This window comes from Chelmon rostratus, chromosome 8 (genome assembly GCF_017976325.1).
Source record: "Chelmon rostratus isolate fCheRos1 chromosome 8, fCheRos1.pri, whole genome shotgun sequence".
NCBI classification, from domain to species: domain Eukaryota; kingdom Metazoa; phylum Chordata; class Actinopteri; order Chaetodontiformes; family Chaetodontidae; genus Chelmon; species Chelmon rostratus.
Genome location: NC_055665.1, coordinates 9810732 through 9826775, shown reverse-complemented (window position 1 = coordinate 9826775; position 16044 = coordinate 9810732). Strand labels below are relative to the sequence as shown.

The window sequence follows — 16044 nt, the reverse complement described above, 5'->3', positions numbered from 1 at the left end:
TTCAACCGTGAGGTGAAATCTAATGACATTGAACGCTTGCTAAGTAAGCGGAGGAAACTGGAAAAAAGTGGACAGCAAGTACAAGAAAAGAGCAACGCTACTTCATGCCCGTCTTCAGCATCTCCCGTTTCTTCTTCATTCTCTACGAATGATTTGTTGGGTGCTGCTACTGATGAGGTTGTGCCATTTGAAAAAAAAGCAGATCCCTCAACAAATGCCCATAATAATTGCTGGGAGAGAGAGAAGAAGATCAGTCAGGGGTCAGATCTTACACCAGGGCAGAGACCACAGCAACAACTTGATCTTTCATCTGGAAGTGTTAAAAGCCTCTCCTCATCTAAACACAGCTCTCTTGATGTAGTGATCATCAAGAGCATTAAGACCAACCCTGTCATGTCTGAAAAAGGTGGAAAGGCACAGCTGTCTCCCACTGTTGACAGAGAAAATGTAAAGACATTAAAGAAGAAGGGAAAGGCACATATGATTTCTACTCTGGAGCACATTCCAAAGACCCAGGAGTCACCTGTCCACCAAACACATGCTCATGGTTTCAGCTCAAGCCCACTTCAGCTCTCCAGTTCACACACTGCTGACAGCTTTGACATACAGCACAGAGGAAAAGATTCTGACTGTGTGTCTAAGTCTGTCAGTGCAGTGGCAGCAGGTTTGTGTCATTGTCTGCATTTCCCAGTTCTAAGAAGGAGGAGCCTGGTGGCAGAGAGCAGGGAGGTGCTATTGAAAGCTTTACAGGAAAGGCATGGACCCCAGCTTCAGGAGAACCTCCTTGAGGTGCAACGATGCCTCAGGTTTGGTAATGATTCCCCAAAGGAAGTCCAGGATCAGAACCAAACCAGAATAGACAAAGATGAGCTCCTGACTACAGGTAGGGACTGATATACTAGACTACTCCTGGGAGTCACATAATAAAACTAGAATATGGTCATTTGTTATTGTTATACATTAGTGTTGCTTTTAAGTGATAACTCAGTGTTATTGTATGTTTTATCATCTCTGTACGATCACAAAATTCTTAAATCTAGATGTGGTCATTCACAGTTCTCATTAAGAAACTAGACAGGTGCTCAGGGAGCACAGACCTCCGCCAGCCAATAGTTCAATCTTGATGCAAGCCTGCAAGTGCAAGCTTCACGCTCAATATTATTACTTGTTCTCATAAAATGCAACGTTCAAACAGTTTTCCTCACAAATAGTTTGGAAGCCAATCCCAATCTGATATTCAAGGTACACAAGTGTGACGTGGGAATCTGAAACCTTCATTGCACAAACACTGTGAATGAACTTTATAGTGAAGCAGAAGGCATCTTGTGTCCAGCAGTTAAAATACTTGCACATTCATGTATTCTGCAATTCTGAATGAGGGAGAAAGAGTAGGTGTCATTTTAAGGATTTTAATGTATTATACAACTCATTAAACATTTCTTTTCTGCAAAAAACATTTTAGACACACATTAGATTCTCATCTGCTGACAGACAGACAAACAAAACAAAAAATTGGACCCAAAGCGTAACCTCCTTGTTCCTAATGAGCAATAAAGTGAATTTTACATTTCCTTCCAAAACATTTGCAAAGCTGATTTTCTAAACATAGTTTAAAAAGCTAATTGTTAACATCTGTTTTTACTCACTTGCAGTCTTCTTCCTTGATTGTACTTCCTTCTTTTTAGATGCAGCGTTTCAAGCCAATGATACCAGTCAGCTACGTTTTGACACCCAGGAAAGAATGTCTTTAAAACAGACAAGAAGTAGGCAGTCCGGTTCACAGCTACACCTGAAACAGGTAAGACCTTATGTTTCTTCTGACACTCTCTTAAGATCGCAGCTGTTATCTTAAAGTAAGCCTCAGATAATTTAAGATTCCATTACCCTTGGATTCATGTTTTCTGGTTTTCATGTAAAGACAGCTGAATGGTTGGCAAGCCCTGTGGAGACTTCTGTCAGCTTTTTGGATGATATCTTCAGACCTACTCGCACTCCTCAGTTCTGCATGGACTTTGAGCACTCTGGAGTACCAGCCATTGATCACTTGTTCGCTCCCTCTCCCACCTCATGCTGGGGTGACAAAGCCTCAGCTTCTCAGCACTGGAGGTTCAACAGGCCAAAGTGCAAAGAGGCTGGTACATTTGGTTCCTTTAAAAACAACTTTAGCACCAGAGCAGTGACAGAGAGGACCAGTGGGTTTCAGTACAATGACAGCAACACCCAGCCCTTCTTTCCTTACCAAGCACAGCTGCCACATAGACATTCAGCAGAGCCAGTGCACTTTCCCAAGGAGCAAGACCGATTTGAAACTGACTATTCTTTTGTTCCCTCTTCCTTTGCCCAAATTAACAATCCTCACCAAAACAACTTCCAGCCTTTCAGTCACCCGTCAACTTGCCCTCCTCTCAGGTCCCACCATACTGACATGACGCATTACCCACCATCGCACATGCTTGAAAGAGACCCAGCACCTCCCCTCTCTTCCTTCCCAAGCTCCGAGCACTGGTCCTTTCCCCCAATGAGACTGTACTAATGTGCGGGGAAGGTCTGCATAGAGACATGCCTGTGAACATTTCTTTGACAAACTAAAAAAACAATACTCTATTCAGTTCATACCATCAATACTTTTTGTTCACAGTCAGCAAAGATATGTGTCATGTGCCCATTTATTTTATGAAAACACAGTATTAAATGTAATTGCAATACCTGTCATCTCAAGAGATAACTCTTATTAAATCACAAATAAAACTGTAAATTCTTTTTAAGGTTGCAAGTAATAGTTTTCATTTGATGTGTGAGTGTCACCTTCAGTTTTGTGATTTTCTTCTGATTCGATTCTGCTTCCTGTTCTTAATGCCCTACGTAGCTGAGTCCAAAACAGTTCTTGAGCCTGCGTGGGGTTAGTGCAGTCTGAGCCAGGCCACTGCAGATAGGTCTTTTTTAACATCACTTTCCTCATGCGGTGGTAGGACGACAGCTGCCTCTCAGAGATCTGCTCCAGAAACACAAGCAGGAGAACGTCTCGGTGCTCATCGAACAGTCGGTAGCTGGCCAGTTGGATCTCCAGAGAACACCACTCACTTCTTAGAAAATTCCTGCTCACCACACAAATGGTTTTACGGCTGCCATATACAGCCGAGACAATGTTGTCCACAATATCACGGCCCAGCTCAAAGTCCCTGTGATGTAGACAAAGTTTGAAAGACGATCCCTTTCCCTCCAAGTTGGGCAGCAACTGGTCCATGACCCATTGTTCATCAGAGGAATTATAAGAAATGAATGCATCAAATTTGCAGTTTTCCTCCTCCTCTCTGACTCTGCGCCACTGCTCGCTAAACCAAGCGCAAAACACATAGTAGCTGTACCTCATTTTCCAGTAGAGTTTGACATAAAGTAAAGGAGTGACAGTGAATAGAAAGATCGCAAGAGCTGTGCTAAAGAACAGGTACTCTCCTAGATCTATATAACAGACCTTGCTATCAAAGTTGTGGAATTTGTGCTTTGCATCGTGTGGGCACAGCAGGCTGTAGAGATAGACCACCTGGACATTTTGGTTATTCACAGTCCAGTTTTTCAGCAAGCTGTTCTGACAGGTACAGCTTAGAGGAATATCACGAATGTCAAGGTAGCGGAGTTTTGGTAAACTTTCTAGTGCCTCGACATTAATGCTCTGCATCACATTGCGGTTGAGCTGAAGTGTGTGTAACTGTGTAAGATTCCCAAAAACCTCTTTAGAGAAGTTTTGAATGCCCATACCTTCGACAATCAATTTGGTCAAATTTCTTAGATTTTTAAAGACTCCTGGCTCTAGCTGCGTCACCCCAACACAGCAGTAGTCCAGTGACAGGAAGTGTAAGCCTGTCACATCATCAAAGCCATCAGGAGCAAGATGAAAGATGTTATTTTTGGTGAGATACAGAGATTTCAGTGAGTGGAGGCCACGGAAAAATCTGGGGGGTAAAGCACCAAGGCCATGAGGCCGCTGCCCATCCAGTTTCAGATCGCTGAGTTTGCTGAGATTCATAAATGGTGAATAAGAGATACCTTTAGTGGGGAAGTAAATCTCATTACTTTGTAAATCCAGCACTGTTAGCGTGCCTTGAAATGCATAATGGAGTGAATTGTCAATGTTTTTGAGATTGTTTCCATCTAGATAGAATTTGGACAGACGTTTAAGTCCTTCAAGGCCAGATGGCTGAAAATAAGTGATCTTATTACCTCCTAGGTCCAGTGTAGTCAGGTTGCCAAGATTGAGGAAGGTCCCATTAAAAATGACAGAAATACGATTATTTCGTAGGTTAAGGGTTTGCAGGTTCAAAAGATCTTCAAAGGTGTTATTGAACAAATCAGTTAAGAGGTTATTGTCTAAACGGAGCGTCTTAAGCCTTTTTAGCCCTTTGAGAGCTGCCCGATCAAGAAAAGCAATTGTGTTTATGTTTAACTTCAGCGTTCTGATATTCGGTGTATTATAGAAAGCAAGAGAGTTGACTGAGAGGATGCGGTTGTAACGATAGCTCAGCTCTGCGAGATTTGGGAAATAAACCATAGTTGGATTTTTACAGGATGGGAGGAGGGTGAGATGGTTATGCTCTACACTGATGTTTTTTATATGCGTCTGTCCCTTGAGGAAGTTAAGACACCTTGTTATTTTCAGTTGGTTGTGGGATAGATCCAAAGCCTCTTTGATTTCAGGACAATTGAGCAGTGTGTAATTTGTTAGATTCTTAATCCCATTACTGCCCAGGCCCAAATTTTTAATTACGTTCACCTTTGTCTTTAACAGTATGCATAGCTCCATGAGCAGGTTGTCATTTTTTAGACCTGTGCCAGAGAAATCAACATGACCTGCAAAGACATTGCTAATGTTCAAAAACTCCACTATCTTGACACTTGTTGAACGCAAACGCAGATAGTTTATATGGCTTAAATCCACTCCTAGAAAAGCCTTTGTAGGGAGCCATGAATTGTATGACAAATCTAGCACCTGGATGGACCCAAGAAATGAACGTTTGCATCCTAATGTGGACAGATTATTTCTGCATAGGTATAAAGTAGTGAGGGATTTGGGTAGTGACGCATTTGAGTGGTTAAGGGAGGTCAAATTGTTAAAGCAAAGATCCAGCATCTTCAGATGTTGTAGATGTGACACAGACTGACCAATCCCTGAGAAATTCAGCAGAAAGTTTTGCCTCATGATTAAAGTGTCTAGCTTGAGAACAGTGGAGAAAATGCCTTCTGGAAGCTGCTTTAGTTTGTTTTTTGTCAGTGAGAGAAAGGTGAGGTTGTGCAGGTCATTAAACAGAGAAGGGCTGAGCTCTGATATGGAGTTACAAGACATATTTAGAGACTGAAGTTGAAACAATTTTTGGAAAGCAAATTGGTCGATGATCCTCAACTTATTATTGTCTAATCGGAGGCGTTGAAGGTTTGGTAGATGAACAAAGCTCCTGTTGGGAATGTGCCACACAGGATTAATGGAGATGGTGAGATTGACAGCAGATGGCGGCAGGTCATTTATAATAGCACTCATGTTCTTGTCCTGTCGACGGATGCACTTGAAACTTTGTCCATTTGAGTATGGGTCTTCAATGCAGTTGTTAAAGCTGTAACCGCAAACGAGTTGAACGGCACCAAGAACAGCTGTAACTGACAGCAGATGATACGTTAGACTTGCCATTTTGTTCTGTTGCAGTCCAGAGAAACAGAACTTTGAATCTCTTTCATCAGCGCCTTTCTTGGTTTGGTTGGTTTGAATATAATGTTGCAAATGTCTGTCAGCAAGGCCTCTGGGTTGTTCACCAGTTGAACGTGGAACAGGAATCTGAGGACAGAGAGCAGGCCTCTTACTTCTGCAGAACAATCCTAATACAGAACTGATACCATAAGCTTCATATCACCATTCATACTGTACATGCCAGTCCTGCTTTAATACTTTTATAGGCTATGTGGAATTGATTTTCATACTGTAGGTGGATGGTGTAAGGTTTGAAATGTACCTTTAAAACATGGTGGAAAAGCAAACAGATTTAATAACAATTGAAATCTAATTCATTCCTAATAATATATATATATATATTACTCAACACTGCTTGACAGATATGAATGCTTTAAAGTAAAACTGACATAGATCCCCAGAATGGTCTGACAGAATCAAAATCAACAGGTTTCAACAGGTTCTTATAATACTCTTGGGTGAAAGTATCTCATAATCCTCATTTGAGGTACATCTGTGCTTGAACTTTGTAGAACCTTGTTAAATTTTAACCTTGTAGTCAGATAACTGGGTTCCTCTTGTGATATTTTCATATCCCTTTTCTCTCTGGCACCATGTTCTTCCTCCTGTCATTTGTTCCACTTAAATCCACATCTGATACTGCTAAAAACATGCCATGAAATATTGACATTGCTAGGAAAATGGCAAACAATCTGACGTTTTGTGGTAATCCTTATCTGAGTCATGGTAGCATTAGCACAGACATGGAGACTTCTTAAAGATAAAAAATTCTGTCACGAACATTCTTACTTGTCCTACATTTCACATTCAACCTCTTTAAGGTTTTTTTTTTCGTGTTAAAACTGGCTGTTGTCTAAGAAACGTCACTTGCAAGTAACAGTGATATCCTGTAGGAAGTCATTCTCATATAATCTTTCACACAATCTTTCACTCTCCTCTGTGATCAGAAAAACACTTGCCAGTAACTGCTAAATACGTTGCTATATTATAAAACATTATTATGCCATTTCAGCCTTACCTGTTCAAACCAATGTCGTTCACCTCACCTTGTCTCTTCAGAGAGCTTCTTGTTTCATGGCTGTGATAGATGCACACTAAATCAGAAAGAGGAAGATGGGTGCAACCCCTTCTTTTCTTTCGATATGCAGATGCAGCTAAAGGAACATGAAAAAGCCTAAATCACAACCCGATAAATGCAAGAGGTTTTTATTGAAATACTGTTGCTTGAATTAATGAAGCATACATAAAATACATAAAATAGTTTTCTAGAGAATTTTAGACAAACACACAATATACATTATTGAATATCATTGTATACAAGAAAGGAGTATTCAGGTATACTTACATTCCAAAATAATGTGTGTAAATTCACCACTAAGTTGATTTACTAAAAGGGAAAAGTCATTGCTGCTGTAAATCTCAGCATTTCCTTCTTCATGTCCTCACTGGTGTGTTGCAAAAAGACAACTTCATCACAGTGAGTCCATATTTAAATTACTACTATTAAAGGCAATGGTTTAAAGAAAAGTTTAGGCCTTTTGACATAATTCATTATTTCTTTCTATTTAGCCTGGTTATCAGTCTGAATCGCTTCCCACTGCTCAGATTTCTAAATATATATATTTATAGTTGATACAGTTTGTAATATGCTGTTATAGTTTAGTGTAATAACATGAAACCAAGGGGCAATTGTGTGTGATTATCAGGCTGTCATTCTTACATTATAAACCTTGTTCTATATCCTTTGGCAATGCCATACCTAATTGTAGTCATGCAAATTCTAATTGGAATCTAAAATACAGAAATCGTCTCCGGACCATGGAATGTAAATTCCCACATGTCCTCTTTCTTTGCAATTTGAAAATGAGATAAAACGTTCCTTCATTTTATCCTCTCATCTTCTGCTCCCGTGCCATCTGACACAGTCCACACAGAGGCAGGCAGGCCATGACTACCCAGTCATCACACACCGAACCCTGGGAAGAAGCACATGCAAAGTAAACTGACGACAAACATAATTTTCTCATGCAAAAAAAAAAAAAAAGACTTTCTGATGATATGCTACTGTTTTTTAACAGGCCCATGGTCAAACACTGGCTCTCTGCATTTCACAGGTATCCACAAAATCAGCTTCATCATCGCTTTTGTGGTCTAATCTGTGTTTAGACAGCTTTAGCACACTTACACCAATGTTGTATCTGCTGCGGATGCTCGTCCGTAGAGCAATCATCGCACCAGGAAGGAAGGGGATGCAGCAACTGTCCCCGTTGTCCTGAGCGACCTTACAGGCCAGGATGCATGGCACGAACGCTGCACAAAGACCTGCAGGTGACAGACACATTGTCATATCCAATTCACAGTATTGGCTAAGTTCTGCTTGCTTCCCCAAACACACGCAATAACTTACAGATGCCGCAGTCTTCACAGCAGTCACACACATTTGAACTCCACTCTGACGACCCGGAGGAGACAGTGTACTGTGTGACGCTGACCTGAGGCTGCGAGCTGATCACATTTGACTGGAAAGCCATTGCTGCAAGTCGAAGGAAATGGATATGAGAAAGAGAAATGCAAAAGGGATCATGCTAGTCAACTTTCATGATTTACCACAATGATAACGTTGCTGTACGGCATCACACTATTATTAAAAATGAAAGATTTCAGTTCACTTCAAATCTGGTAACATTTTCTTGCCCTATTTGCAGCAAAGTCGTTTACCGTTAATGCTTCACTGGGTTTTCCATCCAACCAAAGACAATTTAAGCACCTTTCACCAATAGTGCACCAGTAACCAGAGAGGGGGGCATTAAATCAGTAGAATCAGTTGGTGTAATTAACTGGAATGAAGACCTGTAGACTATTCCACGTAGTAGGACTGAATAGCCTTGGTTTTGAGGAAATATTGTTTCATATCTCACCTGCTCTCACGTCCTGAGGTTAATGTACGGCTCCTGAAAAGGTGGTCCGACGTTGTAGACGGTCACAGAATAAATCCACAAACAGGAGAGAAAAGGCACGGCCACAGTTCTTATACCCAGTGTGGTGATATGAAATGGCAAATAAAGCCATGTGGGCAGGTGCAGAGACAATACCCAAATGTTTAGTTTTGGGGCGTATCATGCCTTTCAACAAGGTGCGCCTTACATGACGAGGTTTTTATCAGCACACAGTAATTGAGGAACAAAGTAGCCATATTTGTACTTTGCCAACTTAGAGACTAGGTTTTACCTTTAAAGGTAGGCGTGGTGTGTGTACACACTGTGGGCCCAACACTTTGAATGGGAAAAAATGAGCCTTGGCCCTCAAGTACAGATCTGAGTTGATGTGGAAAAGGGATTGTACTCTTCTGCTTGGACACATCTATTGAAGTTGAATTTGACTGAATGCAGAATACACAGGTGAATGGTTCTCAACACGTGCATGCTGGAGTTATGTAATGTGGGAAAAGACATATCCAATTCAAATAATGCTAAAATTAAAAAAACTGATAAGCACAAGTCGATAGAATTTAGCAAACAACAAATAAAACACAACAAGGATGAAATGTAAATGCAGCATCATGTAAGATAAAAACATTAAAAGTTTATTTATTTCCATTGTAGCCCAAGATCAAGGTATGAACAAAGGCTGCTTTACGCAGATACATTACAGACGTGAATGACAAGAAGCATATCAATGCATTTTGCCTGACTTTGACTCCTAACCTAGTATTAAACCAGGACACATGTACACTCAAACACCTGGAAATATTTTAGAACAGTTTATTCATAACAGGTCTGGCAGGGATTTAAACCTCTCTAATCCCACACCTAATTTACATCACAATGTGGGATAACATGTATGTCTTTGTCTGTGAAATACAAACAAACGGAAAATATATTTGTTTCCTTATTTGGTATAATGACACCACTTTATGATCATTTCTATATTTTGCCACCTTCCAGTTTGCGAACCCACTTTTTGGCAAGGGGAATTATTAAATCTTTATACATATTGAGCTTTCCTAAAGTTTGCATAAAACAAAAATACATATTTAAAGAAAAAAATATATATTTCAATTATTAGTTTTATTTTTAGACATACAGTAGTGGAGTCTGTGAGACTCCAAGCAATGAGGAAGTGAAACAAAACAAAACACAAAGGTTAACCCTATTTTATGGGGTGGATAAATGGCATACCCAAGCAATATTTAACCGTTACTTAAATGGGTTGCTTTTGGTAATATAATATACAGTATGTAATACATAAGATCATTACATACAATTTATAAGGAAGCATGTTGATGCGATGGTGGCAATAGAAATTACATGCATGATCACTTCTTAATCATATTATGGTGATGCCTTTCATTGTCTTGCATCTCACATGAGTTTCCTCTTCTTCTTCTTCCTCTTATTATTTTTACTATTATTATTATTGTTATTGTTGTTGTAAATTTCCTAAACATTTTTGGTTTTTCATTATAAAGTGGGATCATGATTTAATAAATGGGATTGTAAACTAAACTCAGATTACAGAAACGCCTGCCAACACGACACAGAACAGACAACAGCACTGTTGTGCTGTGCTGTGACTCATTTGCTGCTTCTAAAATTTCACAAACCTCTTAAAGGACAGCTCGCGGTTAACGTCTCACATGTACACGTGTGGTTCTCACATGCATTTTTCAGATGTTTTCGACTCTCACAGTAATCAAATTTTGAATTAGGGCTTGGTTGAAATTTACAAAACTTGAAGCCACCACAAAAAAAAAAACAAAACAGATTTACAGCACCTTTCCCATGATCTGAGACAGCTGAATAAAGCAACAGTGAAATTAGATTTCAAAAGTCCACTAAAACAGCTTTTGAACAGAGCAACTTGTCATTATGGCAGCTGATTAGAAGGTGAAAGTTTCATAGATATGATGTCATTTATAGGAGCTTCATGTAGATCTTGACTGATAAATTTGGGCAGGTAGATATATCAGCTGATATTAGCATAATGCATAGATACCGATATAGGTGTAAACGTCGGCTGATAACAAGAAATAGAAAGAAACGGTTCAGCAAGGCCAAACTCGATTTGAGCTGCTTTAGAAATAATGTCACCATTACATACTTTGTCCACCAGAGAGCACTTACTAGCACTGACTGTAAGTAAGAAAAGAACGTAAGAAGTCCTGCTTAGTATTAGTATAATACAAAAAAAAGAAGAAAAAAATCTAAGGCACCTTTATCAAGATTATTTGATCATGTTATGTGTTTTTAGGAAAATTCTATCAGCCAATAAAACATTGCATCAGTATCACACTCAAAAATCCAGTATCGCTTCTTATATACAGTGGTGTGTACTTTGTTTGGAGCAAGGGCAAAAAGAATAGCCACAGAAGTGTTTGAGTGTCCCAGATTTTAAAACTGATGAATGGCAGTGAGCTATTATGACACCAGACGCATTTTCTCCCATTAAATAGGCGCTTTGGTGGAGTCAGAAGAGCTAGTACAATATCTACACTACAGTATGCTTCTGTGGTGTGCATTACGCTGTTCATCTGTCAGCTATGGCAGAAGGAAGCAAAGTATGGGTGATGTTGCACAACAAAGGAACTTTCCAGAAGACCTCCAGTCGAGACACAAGTAACCACAACAGTGATCAGTTCCTCACAGATTTAATGAAATTGTTTTTGAAAAGAAATCATAGAGTAATACTGAAAGAGAATTTGCACATCAGATTCTGTCCGCCCTGTCTCTCTCTGGCTGTCTGGACAAGTAGCAAAGAAGAAAAAAAAAAAAAGGTTTTGTGACTCATCACTGCACTTTATCCCTTAACCAGCGTTTGGGTGCTCCTGAGCTGAGTCTGCATGTGTGTGTTTGTTAAAACCACCAGCGACACCTCAAACCCCTCCACACTGCAGAGGTGAAAAAATGAATCATGATGTTGACAGAATCAGTTCCAGCAGACGTCTTCGACTCTATTGCGATGAAGCATCCGCTCACATCGTGGAGTAGTGGAGTCGGTGGAATTCCTGTCAACTGAGCACTTTCACTTCTCCATTTGTGGAGGGTTGTTTTCTAACACCGTTTCTCCTTTAAAGTTAATTTCCCAGAATTTTTTTCCCCTTTTGATATTATGTAAAACATTTTATACACTGATTAAAAAATTGCTTAGATATGCAGTAGATGTGGGTGCACACATCCAGAAGATAGAAAATAGAATATTTTTCCATATAGAGTACTCCAGTCATGCACTGTCTGTCTGCCAGAACTTTGCCATGTTTTAAAAATATTTGTCACAGTTTCCCTGACAGTCATCTGTTCCCACTATAGCTCTGTTTGCATCTGTCTAAAATGTGCAAGGATTTAGTTCCTGAAATCATGACTTCTTCTTTCTGGCCCTCCCTCATGTGGACGATTGTGGCAAAGATAGGCTGTGAAAAAGGATGTGTAGCTAATTTGTTTAAGAGTGTACTCTCTTGACTGTTGAAGGGTTTCAGGTGTTCTGCTGCCTCCTTGTTTGCAACAAATATGGATCAAGTGACGCCAACCACAGAAGATTACTGGGTGAGTGGATATTTGTACAGTCCTAACTGAGACTTCTGTCTCTCTTTGCACTTTATTTTCTACGACATAAGCAAGTATGACAGATTATAGAGAGCAGGCAACAGATATTTTCAGATGAGGTGCTCAGCTGTTATCTAGTATCTAGCAAATACATCAATTTTAATTTATTTATTTATTTTGATTAAATGAAATACTGAAACAGATTGTAGTTAATGTTTTGGGATTCTTATGACATTTATGTCAAAAACTGCCCCTAGCAAGGCTCAAGTAAATTCAAAGGAAATAGAAAATGATTGGTTTCCACATTAGAAAGTCTCTGAAATGCTGTGAAGTACACTTTTATTGAATAACTCCTCTGGTTCAGGAGTTTGACAGAACTCTTTTCCCCTCTCTTTTCAACAGACCTTTGACGACTATGACAATTACACCATGTCCCCTGACATTAGCAGGAGTCATGCAGTCCCATGCTTGCAGGAGGACATCTACAGTTTTGCACAGAAGTACTCCCCTGTTGTCTACAGTCTGGTGTTCCTCCTGGCTGTTCTGGGCAACGTGCTGGTGCTGTGTGTGATCCGACGTTACCGAAACTCTCAGAGCAGAGGAGCCTGTGCCTTCTCTCTGACGGACACCTTCCTCCTTCACCTGGCCATCTCTGACCTTCTGCTGGCCTTCACCCTGCCTCTGTTTGCAGTGCAGTGGGCTCACCAGTGGGTGTTCGGCTTGCCTGTCTGCAAGATCTCCGGTGCCCTCTTCTCCCTGAACCGCTACAGTGGCATCCTTTTCCTGGCCTGCATCAGCTTTGACCGATACCTGGCCATCGTTCACGCTGTCAGCTCTGGCTGGAAGCGCAACACCTGCCATGCTCAGGTTGCGTGTGCCCTGATCTGGGTGGGCTGCTTGGGCCTGAGTGGAGTGGACATGACTTTCAAACAGGTAGTGGAGGTGAACACTATAGGCCATCATAAGGCACTCCTGTGCCAGGTGTGGTTCACTAAGAACTCCACACAGTGGCAGGTGGGGCAGCAGCTGATCAGTGTGGTTCTGGGTTTTGGGCTCCCCCTGCTGATCATGCTCTACTGCTACATCCGCATCTTCAAGTCTCTCTGCAATGCCAGTCGCCGCCAAAAGCGCAAGTCTCTCCGCCTCATCATCTCCTTAGTGTCTGTGTTTGTCATCTGCTGGGCACCATACAACTGCTTCCAGCTGGCAGACAGTCTGCACAGGCTGGGTGTGGTGACTGGAGGTTGCCAGTTCGGCCGTGTGGTGGACATTGGCACTCTGATCACTGAAAGCGTGGGCCTGTCGCACTGCGCCCTGAACCCTCTGCTGTACGGCTTCGTCGGGGTGAAGTTCAGGAGGGAGATGGTCAGGATGTGTAAGGGGCTGCTGGGACAGAGGGGCTTGCTGGGGATGGAGGAATGGAGGGGGAGGAGGATGAGAAGAACCGCAGGCTCTTGTAGCTCTGCAGAGAGCGAAAACACCTCCTATTCTGTCATGGTGTGACACTATTTAGGGAGACGGGGATAAAGAGGGAGGTGTGTGTGTGTGTGGCTGTGTGGCTGTGTGTGTGTGCGAGGGGGTTGGGGTTGAGAGAAAAGTAGAGAGAAACGAAGAAGTTCAGTTTAATTAAGACTTTAAATGTTCTCAGCAGGAAAGGTTTTCTGCCTGTCATGTTTATCTTCCACTGGTGCTCTGCCATCTAATTGTTTGTCCAGTGCAGCTTATGACACATTCTGATACTGTCATGTCAACTTTTGGTAAAAATTGTTGACTTTCGCGTTCATATGTCAAATCTTGTGAAATGTAGATTTCTTCATACTCGTGGAAAAGCTTGTTCAGCAATTAAGAGAAGTCGTGTGCGGCCTCATATCTCACATCCTTACACTCAGTAGATTTTTCTCATCAGATTCCACACTCAGATAGTTTGAAGAAAAAAAAAACAGTTCTGCCTTTTAAAACAGTGAAAATGGTTGTATATGTTGAAAAGCTGTACATGTTGCATTTGTCATTTTGCATTTCTTTTTTTCATGATCCACATGCAGCTGTTCTCTCAGCTGCCTGCTTCAAAGTTGAACTGTGCTGTAAAAAGGGGAAATTAATACAATGACTCGTTTAGAATTATGAAGAACCCATTCTCTTTGTTCTGTACAAAGATTTTTATGATAAATATTTTGAAATAAAAATATAGTCTCGTGTTCATATATTCATCATCATCTCAGGCTCTCTTTCTCTGAAAGTTTAACCAGCGCAACCTGCAGCTGCACTGACAGCTCTCATGGTCAATGCAAATACCAGTGAATGTAAGTGTGTGGAGTTTAACCTGAGGTAATTGTTCAAGTTTGAAGAAAGAAGAAGAAGAAGACCACAGTCAAGGGTGTAGTGTACAGATCAGACTTTCTGTAGTCAAAATAGTGATACTGCAATGTAAAAAGTAAATCTTGCTGTCAAAGAATGGAGATCTTTTACTCAAGTAAAATCAAATAAGAAGTGCCAATGCAACAATCTGAATATACTGCATTACAAGTCAATGTCCTGCATTCAAAATCCTGTTAAAGTGAAAGTGCAGAATAGTAATCTGCAAAATCTACTCAAAATATCAAAGTAAAAATACTCATTCTGCAGTGCAATGCCCCTGTGACTGATATATTATCACGCGACACAATTAGATTGCTCATACTGATGCATCCACATAACCACTGTAGTTGAGGTGTAACTACTTTATGTAGAGAGTTAGTTTAGTCCAGTGGTTCCCAGCCAAGGGGTCTGACCCCTCCAAAGGGTCACACGATAAGAAGTTGCAAAAGGATTAATGGAAAGAAGAAAAAAGTTCTGTTGCACAAATTTGTATTTTCATCCTTTTACGCCTCAAAAGTATATATTAGTGTATATATCTTAGAAGTCTAGAGGGGAAATCTCTCCTTGGTGGAAACTGATAATTACACATTGAATCAGAACATGTGGCCCCAAATACAGGCTGATTTTTGCTAAGAGGAACCATTAGTTTAATCTTTATCAGTGCAATGTATTTTATAAAATTATTAATTATACATATATTTGTGATGTAAACTCTTAACCTCAAAAGTAGCTTGTAACGGTAGCTGTTAGATTAATGCAGTGGAGTAAATGGCGCAACATTTCTTCTAAAATGTAGTGAAGCATGCACCTCTGCACTGCTGCGCATGTTGCATCTTACTTGATTTTCTGCACTCTGTGTGCTCTATTTTAAACTTTTTTGCTGCGTTCAGTGGGTGTTTTCCATCTTATGTTATGCATTCTCTTTATTCTATTTTCATCCTTATTCTATGTCGTTTTTAACATTTTATCAGGTGGCTTTTATCTCTATCTTATTTTACATGTATTTTCTATCCCTGTTTTTATGTCCATTCTATGTCTTTTTTGTGTGAGAAGGAATTCATGCATGTGATTTCTCTGTTGTGAAGCAGCTTGAGCACCCTTTGTGCTCAAGGTGCACCCCTTGTGTAAATGTATTATGTTCCATAGCTCAAACACATGCTGTGTTTTTAGTTTACATCCTTCCGTCCGAGTATGTCTGAGTGTCTGAGTTATCGCGATAACTGTATGATGAAAAAACACACAAACATCAGCAACAAACGGATTTTATGCATCTTAATAATCCTGCGGGTTGTAACAGGCCTCTCGTCGTATCTATTGTTCAGTTTGGAAACACAAACACAACAGCGCCGTTTAGTGGAGAGCGGCTCCGCATTGTTTGACTCTGCTTTGTGTCCTGCACTCTCTGCGTCAAGTCTG

General features: G+C 40.6%; 3 protein-coding genes across 3 annotated transcripts; 1 reads left to right on the top strand and 2 right to left on the bottom strand.

Moving 5' to 3' along the window:
• Positions 1-1410: 1410 nt before the first annotated feature.
• On the bottom strand, positions 1411-6828 carry tlr21 (toll-like receptor 21). Its single transcript, XM_041941911.1, has 2 exons — positions 6753-6828; positions 1411-5821 (listed from the first exon to the last, which is right to left on the bottom strand). The coding sequence occupies exon 2, from the start codon at positions 5675-5677 to the stop codon at positions 2762-2764; it is 2916 nt and encodes a 971-aa protein (XP_041797845.1). The 5' UTR covers positions 5678-5821; positions 6753-6828; the 3' UTR covers positions 1411-2761.
• Positions 6829-7001: 173 nt separating this feature from the next.
• Positions 7002-8725, bottom strand: cnfn (cornifelin). The gene is made up of 4 exons (XM_041942142.1): positions 8653-8725; positions 8142-8267; positions 7920-8056; positions 7002-7710 (listed from the first exon to the last, which is right to left on the bottom strand). Exons 2-4 carry the CDS (start codon positions 8263-8265, stop codon positions 7621-7623), a joined length of 351 nt encoding a protein of 116 aa, XP_041798076.1. The 5' UTR covers positions 8266-8267; positions 8653-8725; the 3' UTR covers positions 7002-7620.
• Positions 8726-12136: 3411 nt separating this feature from the next.
• On the top strand, positions 12137-14480 carry cxcr3.2 (chemokine (C-X-C motif) receptor 3, tandem duplicate 2). Its single transcript, XM_041942038.1, has 2 exons — positions 12137-12273; positions 12676-14480. The coding sequence occupies exons 1-2, from the start codon at positions 12238-12240 to the stop codon at positions 13774-13776; spliced, it is 1137 nt and encodes a 378-aa protein (XP_041797972.1). The 5' UTR covers positions 12137-12237; the 3' UTR covers positions 13777-14480.
• The last annotated feature ends 1564 nt before the right edge of the window (positions 14481-16044 follow it).

Bases quoted from the DNA above. Each gene is read 5' to 3' on its own strand.
- tlr21 (XM_041941911.1), bottom strand. From the start codon at position 5,677: ATGGCAAGTCTAACGTATCATCTGCTGTCAGTTACAGCTGTTCTTGGT.
- cnfn (XM_041942142.1), bottom strand. From the start codon at position 8,265: ATGGCTTTCCAGTCAAATGTGATCAGCTCGCAGCCTCAGGTCAGCGTC. The intron at 8,057-8,141 runs GTAAGTTATTGC...TGTCACCTGCAG, and splicing joins CTGTGAAGACTGCGGCATCT to GTCTTTGTGCAGCGTTCGTG. The intron at 7,711-7,919 runs GTAAGTGTGCTA...GCTTCTTCCCAG, and splicing joins GCAGCAGATACAACATTGGT to GGTTCGGTGTGTGATGACTG.
- cxcr3.2 (XM_041942038.1), top strand. From the start codon at position 12,238: ATGGATCAAGTGACGCCAACCACAGAAGATTACTGG. The intron at 12,274-12,675 runs GTGAGTGGATAT...TCTTTTCAACAG, and splicing joins CAACCACAGAAGATTACTGG to ACCTTTGACGACTATGACAA.